Source organism: Aplysia californica, unplaced genomic scaffold, assembly GCF_000002075.1.
Source record: "Aplysia californica isolate F4 #8 unplaced genomic scaffold, AplCal3.0 scaffold00150, whole genome shotgun sequence".
Classification (NCBI taxonomy): domain Eukaryota; kingdom Metazoa; phylum Mollusca; class Gastropoda; order Aplysiida; family Aplysiidae; genus Aplysia; species Aplysia californica.
In genome coordinates, this window is record NW_004797420.1 from 655978 (window position 1) to 669462 (window position 13485).

The 13485-nt window shown below is 40.3% G+C and overlaps 1 protein-coding gene across 1 annotated transcript in view; it reads left to right on the forward strand.

Annotated features, from left to right (window-relative positions):
* The first annotated feature begins 5326 nt into the window (after positions 1-5326).
* The window catches only part of LOC106011623 (enoyl-CoA hydratase, mitochondrial-like), a 14972-nt gene continuing 6813 nt past the window's right edge, over positions 5327-13485 (forward strand). Inside the window, exons 1-3 of the mRNA XM_035969481.1 lie at positions 5327-5441; positions 11090-11284; positions 12230-12354. Coding sequence (XP_035825374.1) covers positions 5327-5441; positions 11090-11284; positions 12230-12354 — 435 coding nt within the window. The remainder of the gene's footprint in view (positions 5442-11089; positions 11285-12229; positions 12355-13485) is intronic.

Genomic DNA, 13485 nt, shown 5'->3' on the forward strand with positions numbered 1-13485 from the left:
TATGCAGTTGCGAGCGCTGCAAAACACTAACCAAAACTACCCCCTCCCCTCCCAAACCCCTTGTCTTTTAAGTCATTATACATCCTTTAAAAAAAATATAAAATCTGAGTGATCTCAACATTACGGTCACGGCAAGCATCGTCCTTTTCACAACCCGCCCGACGCTACTGATACTGATAATAACATACATTTAATCCAGTGGTTTACGTACAGATTTTGTTAATAACGAGGCGCTGATCGCGAATACAGTCTGTGCCGGCTTTAAACACGCGCCATAAATTTAAAACACGTTTCGGACACCCAAGCACGCTGACCAGGTCTTTCCGAACTTTTGCTATGATATAAATTACACGCCTTTAACTTTAAGCACGGTAACTCCGGCTTCGGACACGCTTCATTTACATGACAGTCAATACTTTCTTGATGACCCATCGAAGTTCGAACACAGTCTACACCGCAGCAGTGTGTTAAACACAAAGAACGCAAGTGATGGAGACACACACATACATGCGCGGAGAGGAAGGCAGAGAATTTTTTATGCTCTCAGCCGCGCGCGTAGACATAGGATCTAGCTTAGAGCAAAGCTACACAAGCGCGCTCATATGACCTTATGCAATTGCGAGCGCCGTAAAACCCTGTACTAAACAAACAAAGCTACACACAGAAGAAAAAAATACAAAGAGAGTCGGGGATACGAAAAAGGGAGGCTGGTTGCGATTTCGCTGTTGCCCCTCGTTATCCGACGCGCGAGGTGGGGGGATGAAGGCGGTATCGTAATAGTAATACTAATGAATGTGGCACATAGAGGGCAGTGGTACGCATAGGCAGTGTGCACAATAGGCCTAGTGTGCTAATCTATATCGTGACTATCGTCTAAATTAAGTTTTCCTTTCCCATTCGACTATAAAATAAAACAAACACAAAAACTACCTTGGCAGGTAAGAATGACAGCGCACACTTTTGCGCGACCAGTACTTACGAACAAAGGGAACAACTCAGGAAATTTTCTACATAAAAATCTATGGATTATAATGACAATGCCTAATTCGCACTCAAGTCTCAAGCACGCTTCGGCATTACATTAAGCACGCCTTTACTTTCTCCCGATGACCTTAAGCCGACATGGACTGTATAGCATTAGAATTTTCACAAGAACTTAGAAATATACCTTTTTTTTGGTACTTCTGCCTGGCCTGTGGCTGATGAGTCATGAAACGACCCGACAAAAGTGCTGCATATGGCATTATTCCAACCGACTCGGTTTGGGGTTTTTTTTTGTCGGGAGGAGTCGTGTTGTTTTGCGGGACACATCCAATAAGGATTTCTCACTTTTCTAAGATAAAACTGGTGCTGCTTTTCAACTTCTACTATAACGACTATTGGACGGGCGGTTTCTGGTTTGGTGGACACAAGGGCTAACTCGCAGCGATAAATTGTATCAGATTTGTCGTAAACAGTTATAACTGTCGGCCCCTTCACGTTCCAATTTATTGTCCAATTCTCTTTCGATTGGGAGTCGCCATACTGTACAGTGACTGTGCGGTGTTCACGAGCTTTGACGTCATATGCTAACAACACAACACACGGAGTAAACTGCTTAAGTTCAAAACTGACAATAAACCGTAAAATGAACTTTTATTTGTTTACGTTTAAATATCGAATCAAATCAGATTCCTCTCGAACACTTTGCTTATTTTGATTTGTTCACAAAGTTTAACCTTTTGAGTTTTTCCGTCACGTGAGATCAAACTTGGCGAACAGTTTTTAAAATATACTGTAAATCTATTGCAGCTAAAATCTTAATCATTTTCGGAATCACCATATCTAAATAAGCAAAGATTGTTTCGATGATCCTAGTTTAGTGCGATATCTTATCTTTATCAAATATAATTAATTAATTTTTAAAATTATGTCAGTTTTGAAATGTGGTGCCCATTTCACGCTCAGAACACTACCGTACAATAAAGACTACCGTAGTGGTTTTGGCGTAAGCTTAAAGCTTTCATGCCATAACTACTACCGCAGTGATTTTTGCATACATGTACTGTAAACATTACCCTAGTGACTTTGGCGTACGCTATGAACACTATAGACTTCACACGCCCAAAGCACTATCGTCATTCGTCAATAAACTCTACTGCGGTTGTTTTTGTTGTTTAGACATTATGCTCAAAACACTATCCCAGTATTTTAAAGACCAGTACCTATTTGGGCTATTATAACTAAGAGATTGCACCTGAAATGAGGGTTTAGCTTCAAAATATCATTGTTTAAGAACCATTTCCCTTTAGTTTAGCCACTAGGCCTATTGCGTCAGTATTATGCCCCAAACAGATATACATTTCTTCTAAAATGCCTTTGAAAGATAGCGATTTACTACTTCCGAGAACAAATTTTGAATTAAAATTGCGTTTTCTTCGAAATCATATTTTTCTGTATATATTTTTTTGCTTAAAGTCAGAAGTTTATGACTGGCTTTAAATGAAACTCGGCAGAGATGTGGTCCAAATAAAGCTAAGCAAGATATCACATGCTTTTTTAATATCTTATTTCTACCTAAAGATTTTGATGTTTGTAAATAAAACAAACAAACAAGGCTTTTAAAATGTTTCAATGATTAATTTTAAAAAATATTTTTTCTCTCACAAAATATATACGATAACGGAAAAAGCATGCGATGTCTTGACTTTTATTGTTTTAAAAAACATACCAAAAACTTGTAAATTCTCCTATGGCCGCCGTTACCGTGGCAACCGCAATTAAGGTTCATCCACTAAATAGATAATTCCAAATTACTCACAATACGATCCTTAATATATGAGTGGATTTTGAAGTCTCTATAGTTGTGAATTAGGCGTGAGAAGCCGGAAATAGCGGGGTTTGTGTGATTATATAATATAAATAATATTGCCTAAGAATATGCTCTGTTTTTGTTTTGTTTTAGTAGAGGTTTTGCGGCGCTCACAACTGCATAAGGTCATAGGAGCGCCAAGGGGTGGATGTCAACAGAGAAGCCCTTACAGGGAAAGGCTTACTCTGCTCACCTCTCTAGCTTCAACAGCACAAAGTCTGCTTCGACTATCAAGGCACCCCGGAAATAGATCTAGTGGGTCACAAGAGTGTGACAAACATAAAGAAGTAGAGGAAAATGACGATAGTAAGGATTAGGAAAGAAAAAGCAGCAGTTCCCTGTTGAAGTTCAGACTCAGTTATGAGCATGACATTGATGAATCAGCCCATTTACAATTAAAATTCTATTGCGCGTAAGAACATGGTTAATGTCCCCTCTTTGGGAATGGCTTAAAGACACTTCAGTCAGTTCTAGTTTTTGGTCGCACCGCCCGGGGGGTACATGTATAAAAATATACGTAGCCTACATCTGGTTCAAGGTTGGTAGTGTGGGTTTTTTTTTGCGGGACAGTAGTTTGTTTAGCATGATCGTTGATCGGGAAAGCGTTTTTTAACATACATGCATGTACTTGTATAATAATTTTTGCTTGAAAGAGAGTGATGTTATTGATAAAGCCAGAAATAGTGATTTTGACGTGAATGCCAGAGCTATAAACACAAACGATAGTGGATTTTGCGTGATGGTAGGGAATTAGGCGTGAGGAGCTGAAAATACACTGTATTGCGTGATGGTATAATTCCTGTATATATTGCCTAAGCCAATAGGCCTCTGCGTACATCTGATGGTAGTGGGTTGTTGTTGTTTTGCGAGACAGTAGTTTATTTAGCGTGAATGTCTGTGCTATAAACGCTACTAATTAATAGTGTTTTCAGCGTTGCCAAAATGACTATGGTATTGATTGTTGTGAGTTGCATAGAGTTATTTTGGCTTAAGGATAGTTACATTGGCATAGCTAGAAATAGTGTTTTTTGGCGTGATGGTTTGTGCTATAAACACTACTGATGATAGTGTTTTCAGCGTTACCAAAATGACTATGGTAGTTTTTGTTGCATAGAGTGATTTGGGCTTATTACACCCAATGATAGTACATAACAAGATGGGCCACTTCTCTCTTTGAGCCAATTAAAAAAGTGTCCTCAAAATTTGGTGGCGCCCTCTTCACAAAAGCGCACTCTTTGCGAACAGAGTTACCCTACTTGAGTTTTTAAAAATCAAAGTGAAACTAGCAAGTTTTGGGATAAATTTCGGAAGAACGCTTTTTAAAAATGATTACACTGACAAAAAACCTCTTCCGGAGGAAAAGGAGATGTTTTTCTTCGTTTAATTTGACTTTAGAATGAAGGGCGAGAGGTCATTAAAATTTAAAAAACCTAAGACTCCGCACTGAACGTACCCGAACCGCTGATGAACAGCAGTCGATCTTCGCACGCAAGGGGGTGCTATTTCTATTCTTCTTCTGGAAAAACGAAAGAGAGCTTCAAAACAGACTGCAGCGCCATCTGAAGCAAAGAGCATACTTCCTGCGGACACTTTTTTTGGCTGAGTGGCCCATCTTGTTATTCACTATCTTTGGCTCCCACCAGTATCGAAACTGGGAAGGTGCCGGTGTAACAAAGATAGTACAAGACAAGATGGGCCACTCAGCCTAAAAAGTGTCCGCAGAAAGTATGCTCTTTGCTTCAGATGGCGCTGCAGTCTGTTTTGAAGCTCTCTTTCGTTTTTCCAGAAGAAGAATAGGAATAGCACCTCCTTGCGTGCGCAGATCGACTGCTGTTCATCAGCAGTTCGGGTACGTTCAATGCGGAGTTTTAGGGTTTTTTATTTTAATGACCTCTCGCCTTTCATTCTAAAGTCAAATTAAACGAAGAAAACCATCACCCTTTTCTCCGGAAGAGGTTTTTTGTCAGCGTAACCATTTTAAAAAAGCGTTCTTCCGTAATTTATCCCAAAACTTGCTAGTTTCACTTTGATTTTTTAAAACTCAAGTAGAGTAACTCTGTTCGCAAAGAGTGCGCTTTTGTGAAGAGGGCGCCACCAAATTTTGAGGACACTTTTTTAATTGGCTCAAAGAGAGAAGTGACCCATCTTGTTATGTACTATCATTGTGGGAGCCTGGTCCCGATACTGGCATATCTTACGGATAAACTGGGAGCTCCGATACTGACACTGGTACCTGCCCAGCTCTACCCAGCACAGATCTACCAACCAGTCAGTCACCCGGACACCCACCGAGAGCCACCATCCACCATCCACACAGCGCTCCAATAGCAGATGGTTATCAAACTTCTGTTGCTTTTTGAGTCAGCTCTGTGCACTGTTAACGCATTCTCAAGACACTAAATCTGCTAGACCCCCCCCCCCCTCCCCTAAAAAATAAATGTTTTGTACCGTTGCAAAAATGATTTAGAACCAAGTATGGCTAGTCTTGGTCGCGTTTTCTCCAGTGTTGCTGGTTCTGTCGTGCTTCAGTCGTGCAGAGCAGAAGGGAATATGCCTCGGATTGCCTGCCAAAGGCTTTATTCTTCAGCAGGTTAGTTATTTAACAAATTAAACGATTTCACATAAATACGTGCTACCCGATAGGACTGCTGAGTAATTTAGATTATTTGTTCGTTAATTTTGTTGGTAATGTCTATGTCAGCAACGTAAGCAGAGGGCCGCAGCACATGTCAAGAGAAAAAAGGTTATTTATGTTTTTAAAAAATTTAAAATACCCTCCATCCCAATCAATCGAATTAAGAGTAATGTACCATTAGTCAACTCTGTAAGGAATAGTTAGATACGATAATGTTGGGATTTGTTCGTAGTTTTACAAGAAAGGTAAAAAAACAAAAAACAAACCCAAAACAAACAAACAACAACAAAAACCAACAAACACGTAGACAAGCATGGCATAGGCTTTGGTGAAGCACTTGGTTCAAGGGACGCGGACACAGAGATGTATTTTCTGCCGGCGCATTTCTACAATAGTAACAGTGAAAATGTGTTTTCTTCTTAAGCTCACTCTTTGGTATGAACTGTTTTCATTGTTATTAAAAATGGAGATACGACAAGAAAGCACTGGGGTCGCGAGTTGTGTTTTTTCTCGCTTCTCATTCAACACGACAATATTCCCAGTACAACCATATCTTCTTATCACGAAACAGAGCGTTTGGTTTTGGAAATAAAAAGCAGAAACATCAGTTGGGACAACACAAGTGAGGAATATAAAAACTTAAAAAAAAAAAATGATACTTGGATAGGTGCATGCCTAGAACTCAGCCCAGAATGCAATGATGCAAGTAGGCTAATTGAAGAATTTGGACTCGTCTTTTTAAGGGGGGGGGGGGGGGGGGGGAGGGTACACCTGGAGGCTATCTCGCTTATTACTGGACCGAATTTTACCAAATTTCACACATATAACAAGCATAGTAGGGAGTCTTACAATCCGCAATCAAATTTGAGAAAAAAGTTTCGTTTCCATGGATACGCCGCCATATTGGATTTTATTGACATGTTTACGTAATGAATACCGTACTTATTGCTCATGGAAATTGATTGTTTTTTTGCATGCGTGTTTACAAACATCAGATCTAAAAATTTGTCTCCTGTTTTTTTCCTAAACGAATTAGAAGATTTTAATGAATTTTTTTCTGAGGTAGCATTCAAGTTTGCGAAAAATCCGTGAAAATCCACACTCAAGACACCACCAACAAAAATCTATTCCATATATAAAAAAATTCAACAGACAAATTTTTAGTATTACCTCTTCTCTTCACTCTGTGAAAATTTCATGAAGATTGGGTGAAAAATTGTGGAGTTATTAAAAAAAGTATAGAGAAAAGTCGCGTTTTGAGAAAACGGCTGATAAAGAAAAATAAGATACTGACTTTATGAGGAAATGGCGGTTACAAACATGCCCGGTATGGGAAAAAATACGGTTTTGGGGGGTTCTTATGCTATGAAATAGTTGTAGGAGAGGCTGAGGAAACTAAACATGCCTACAACTCAAATTCCATGATTTTGAGCCGAATTTTGACTTTGGGGGTGTAGCCCCCCTCCTTAAAGTTCTTCATATGAGGTTGATGTGTAAAACTGTCCTCTTAGATCTAGTAGCCTAATCTGTGAGGAACAATGGGATGAACCCAAAATCTTTTTTTTTCTTTTAAAGATTCTCCTCATCACCATGACCAAAGCCACCCTCACTCACTCTCCGGCAGGTGCTAAGGTGTGATTTGCTCCTTCTTTCCTATTAAACGTCTAGATCTATCATCCTAATCTATCCTCCTTCTTCTTTTTTTTGCGTATGTTACTCTCTTATAACACCTGTAATCTTCGACACTTATATGGCCTTATTGTGTTGCAAGTGCCGTAAAACTCTTACTAAATCTAAAACACTCTCCGATCGTCCATGTTGATCTGAGCAGTAGCGTTAAATGTCGCCCCGTGAAAGCGACACTTTCTGCGCGACAATTGTTGCTCGTCTGCCAGGGGCCAAACTGTTATATTTGATGTTTAGAATAGTTTGCTGGGTTGTTTATGGCAATGTTGTAAGCATTTCTTGGGTGAATAAAATAATAAAATTGCTTGCCACAATTATATTCACCGTCTGCCCGTGCTTTCAATACTGAATGGGGCACTAACTCTTTGAAGGCGTGCATTCTGGCCATTTGACAAAGCTTGAAAATGCCTGTTTTTTAAGTGTAAGTATAACTTCTTTATTTGTGCAGATTTTGTGATTCTTTATTCTTTTTCTGAAACTTGAACAGGCAAACAACGACAAGTATACGAGTACTATGAAAATTGCAAAAATTTGAGTTTCTGATTTGCGAGTGATGGTTCGAAATGTGCAACGGCATATTATTTTGATCTGCTGCTCGTCGGAAATAAGTGTTTGCTTTGTCCTTAAAGAGTTAAACCAATGATGGTAAATAACAAGATGGGCCACTTCTCTCATTGAGCCAATTAAAAAAGTGTCCTCAAAATTTGGTGGCGCCCTCTTCACAAAAGCGCACTCTTTGCGAACAGAGTTACCCTACTTGAGTTTTAAAAAATCAAAGTGAAACTAGCAAGTTTTGGGATAAATTTCGGAAGAACGCTTTTGTAAAATGGTTACGCTGACAAAAAACCTCTTCCGGAGGAAAGGGTGAGGGTTTTCTTTGTTTAATTTGACTTTAGAATGAAGGGCGAGAGGTCATTAAAATTTAAAAAAACTAAAACTCCGCACTGAACGTACCCGAACTGCTGATGAACAGCAGTCGATCTGCGCACGCAAGGAGGTGCTATTCCTATTCTTCTTCTGGAAAAACGAAAGAGAGCTTCAAAACAGACTGCAGCGCCATCTGAAGCAAAGAGCATACTTCCTGTGGACACTTTTTTGGCTGAGTGGCCCATCTTGTTATTTACTATCATTGGTTAAACCCATACTTTTTAACACCCACACTGTCTGTGTGACTGTTCTGGTTTATTGCATTTACTGAATGGTAAAAATGTGACATACATGTACTTGCAGTTGCTACATACGTCAGAAGTCTGCCTCGTGCCCAAAGTTTGCAGAAACTGAAATGGAGGTAACTGATTTGACAGGAATAGGCGCCGCCCATTGGGAGGATCAGATTGATTCGATTCAGTTCGGCTGAGATAAGAGGGTCGATTTCTGGCACTTTAGTGCACTCTACAAATAGACCCCTGCCCCATTGGTATAAAATAACTCGGAAGTAACAAAACTTACAGTTTACGAGAAAGCCACCACGTATAATGATTTTCAAGGCTGTTTGCCATATATCCATCGTTACTCTTTTATGGTGTTCTCGAATCCCATGAACATGGGAATGATTTGTAGATCTCAATGGTCTTCTCGAAACTTACAGCGTCTATTTTGTTTTGCTATGGCATTCTGCGCGAAAAGGTCTGACCTTGACATTGCAATGTCACGATGATCAAATGAATCGTAAGCTTTTAACCTTGTTCTGATTGGCTAAAAAAAAAAAAAAACGAACGTTCGACTTGCGGCCTCAAAAGTAAACGACTTTGCTTTCGGTCACCATCGAATTCGTTCAGCTTGTGTCATGATGGTAGCCCTTGTCCCTCCATGGACGAAAATCTGGCTAGGTCCAACTCAACTCGAACGTATTCGACCGCATTCAGTAGGCAGTGTGCACAGGGTATAAGGTTGTGTTAACCTACGAAGTGTCCCGTTAATTAATATTACTGCTCATGAGCGTTTAATATGAACGTTGAAATTATGGTTTTTTGTTCTATTCTTTTGTTTGTGTTGTTGTTTTTTGTTTATTGTGCGCCATTGACTCTGAACAACAAACTTGTTTTCTTCTGTTTTGCTTTATGTCAATGCAGCTGTCTATTTTTTCATCACTGCTGTGTACATCGGCTTTCACTTTTCTTCTCACAAACCTTGACCGGGGGAGGGGGGGGGGGGGGTGGGCAAATAGATACCGTGTTCGTTGTGTAGTGCTGTCCCCGCGGTTTTTTGCAAACAAAACATTATTATGAAATTATGCAAACTGAGCCAAAAAATTTGAAATTATGCGATTCTGTTAATTTTGACAAAGAATGATAAAGGAAAATGATAAGAAATTATGCAAACAATGACAAAATGTTGCTAAATTATGCGGGGTGCATAAAACGACGGGGGCAGGTAGTGGTTAGGCACTTCGCTGTCGAGTGCAGGGGACCTGAGTACTCAGTTCCCGAACGTGTAGAACTTATGTATAGAGTATAAGTCTTTCTGCTTGGATGTTGTAGCCCTCTCAGACCGGATTGGGCCTGGCAAGCAGGATCGGAACCCGTTTCCTAAAAGATCTAAAATGTGTGGGTGTAGCGTTACAACACCTATTATATTGAAAAACAAACAAAACAAACAGACGTACTGTGCATCAGTGTTAGATGCAATGCCTCTAACGATTGACGCTCACAGACATCACTCAATGGTCGTACGGGTGATTTTATTTTGGCGTTCTATTGTGTTATCTTTATCTTTTTTTTATCTCTTAAATCTGCTATGTGGGTGGTTGACGGGTGCTCTGGTGTGGTTTGCTTCTTCTTTCCTATCAAACATCTGTCGTCCTTATCTCCCCTCCTTCTTTTTCATGTTTGTTACTCTCTTGTGACACCTCTGATCTTCTGGCGCTCATATGACCTTATGCAGCTGCGAGCGCCGTAAAGCCTCTTCTAAAACACCCCAAAAATCAGCTATATAGTCAAACTTCATACCGCCTACCACGGGACGAGCATGAAGTTGGCGTATAACGGGGCTGGCGGTATAACGGGATGGCACCGATTGCTATCTTGACTTGGGATAGACTGGTACAGAATAGAGACAAACTGTGGCCAGTCTTGATTCTTTTAGGTTTGCCTTGCATGATTGCCATAAAACATGGGGGAAAACGAGTAGCTACCAATTACACGTACAGCTCAAGTTAAACTTTATGTAAATTCAAATTGAAAATTTCTCCCACATATGCAAATTTGCTACATTATGTTACAAGGACCCTGCACATGTACAGTCTGCTTTCCTTTTTTTTTTCTCTTAACCCGATACTTGTCTGTCTTCGGGCCGCTTCAGACCTGCCATGTACATTTGGGCGTGAATCCTCACAAAATAAAAGCCTTATAGGCGGCCGCCAGCCTTTTGGTCATTATGCTGATATCTACTAACAGGCTGAGATGGTGAAGTTCCTTGGAAGTTTCTCCGGGCGACTTGACATTTAATTCCATAAGAAAAATACAGGCCAAATCCTAAACTTAAAAGCATTTCCATAACCAGTGCCAATCAGCAGCAAATCGGCGACAAATGCTAGCAATAGGCTAGACTCTCAGAGGCGTGTGTGGTAAAGAGATAATCAAGCGGCCACAGTGTGGGTGTTGTGCGCTGTGTGTAGTGTGTACCTCTGGCGGCCAATTCACTGGCAGTATAGCGGGGCAAATTTATATGAGTTAAATAAGGACCGTACAACTCAGACAATTGGCGGATGGCGGTGTCTATGTTTAAAAAGACGTTTCTTTTCGTACATTGACAAAACTTGACGGTAGGGGTTGGCGGTATGATGGGGGGGGGGGGGGGGGGGGGGCAAATGCACCGAGTATCAATTCACCCTTCTTTATATAAAACAGTGTAAAACAGCGAGTATTACTCAGACTCCCTTAAATGCGAGTTTTGTTTGTTTTTCGTTGTTCCCCTAGCAGAGTATGAGAACATCAAAGTGGAGAAAAGAGGAGAGAAACAGAATGTTTTCTTGATCCAGCTGAACCGGCCCAAGGCCCTGAACACCCTCTGTGACGCTCTCTTCAGTGAAATCAATGCCGCCCTTGACATTACAGACGCAGACAAAGATGTCGGAGCTATCGTAATCACTGGCAGCGACAAAGCCTTTGCAGGTATATGTACAGGCAGCCTCGTTATCTTGACCGTCAGTGTTGAGAGTTTGTTTGGTTTACTCACAATACTAGTGAACACTTGCTACACTTACACACTTACGGTTTCTTAACTACTGTATGAGGGCCATATAATGCACGACGCATATTTTCTCCCTCTGCAAATGATGTTTACGACACAGATAACAGAAACAATATATCTTTTGATAAAATGGTATTGTTTTCAACCGTGTTGATTCAGAACTAAAGGGAAAACGAGGCGAGTATAACGAAATGACGAGGACGTTTGTGGAAAGAAACGTAATACGTAACAATATAAGAAAGATGATCTGTTTCGATTTTCAAAACGACAAGGCTTATTATGATGAAAATATGTCAGTAGGCGACAGGGCCTCAAATAGCCAATAAGTGACGCAACCTCAAATGGTTGATAAGTGTCAATAGGTGAAGAACCTCAAATATAATATTAAGCGGTCAATAGATGTCAATAGGCGACAAGGCCTCGATTGGTTGGTTGGAGACAGGACCTTGACTTATCAGTAGGCCCTAAGTGTCAGTTGGGGACAGAATCTCACGTGGTCAGTAGGTAACAAAGCTTTGAGCAATCGATAAGTGACTGGGCCTTGTGTCGTCAGTGGTTATTTTTCAGATGACCAGGCCATAGTAGGAGGAGAGGGGAAGGATGCACTGTCAATGTAACAATGAGAGATTCCTCAAAGATTTTTTTACAGTTTTGCTTTCTTGGTTGACTATAATTACTTCTTTTTTTGTCTATGTTGGGGATTGTCTGTTCCCCTCCTCTTTGTGATATGGGAATCGATACGTGTGTCCCTTTAAGGTGCTGCTGGTTTGTGTATAATCTTTTCAGTGCCACTGGCTTGACAGATAATATTATCTTCTCATTTCTCGAAGACACAGTGTTCAGATGAGTGTTTGTTCTACTTTCAGCGGGTGCTGACATTAGGGAAATGATGCAGAAAACATTTCATGAGGTCTTCACCGCAGACTTTCCAGATTTCAGTGCGTTTGACAGATGTAGAAAGCCGATTCTGGCTGCAGTCAATGGCTTCGCTGTATGTTGGTTTGTTTTGCTGTTATTCTTATTTTGTTGTTGTTGTTTCTTTCTTATGACATTATTTATACTTTCTTGGTCACTTCGCACCTGGGTTAGGGATGTAGCCTAAATAGTTAGCAGGCCCACAGTTATATATACGAAGGGGGGGGGGGGGGGGGTTCAATAAGTCTTTGGTCTTAGAATGAAGGAATTATGGTAGAGTAATGAAATTTCACCATCCTTTTTTCAATTTCTTTGGAACACACCGTGCAAATTTTCAGGAAAATCTGACAATAATAAGGTACTGTTCAGCGTGGTCAATGAAACCATGCACAAAAACATATTATTTGTTTTTCTTAGCTGAAGCTGTGCCATGGACCCTATTGAATATCGTTCAGTTATCAAATTTTTACATTTGCAAGGAAAATCCCATTTGGACATTTTTCAGGAAATGGTCCAAGTTTATGGTGACAAATGCCCTCGTTATAATACTGTGACATACTGGGTAAGAAAATTCAAATCTGGATTCATATCGGTGATGGATGAAGATCGTGAAGGGCGTCCATCCTTATTGGTAACTGAAGAGAACTTATCCATTGTGAAGAAACTGGTTCTACAAGACAGATGTATAACTGTTAAACAGCTATCAAGTGAAACGAGAATCAATGTAGTGTCAATTGAAATGATTCTCCATGATCATCTTACCCCGTCTTTTGACAAGTGAGCAAAAGAAGCAGGGGGTTGAGTCCTGCAAATCTCTCCTTCGAATTGAGTCCATTAAGACACATTTCTTTAAAAACATGGTGACTATGGATGAAAAATAGATTCAACATTGTGATCCAGAACAAAAATGTCCTCCATGCAATGGAAAAACCCCTCTTCCCCCTCACCGAAGAAGGCAAAGGCAACACTGTCAAGTGGGAAGGTCATGCTCAGGAGCGGTTTGTTAACTGGGCCCGGTCAGATTTTTGTCAACTGAACTGTTGACTAGAGGTTTATTGCTGATGACGATTTTCATTCAGTTTTAAGTAAATCCAAACAAACCTGTATCAACATTCAAAAACACCTTGCTGATTTGAAGGCGCTCAAATAGACAAGTGGGATTCACTCCTGTTTTGTCGCGACATAACCTCATTCCTTCACGTTTGTT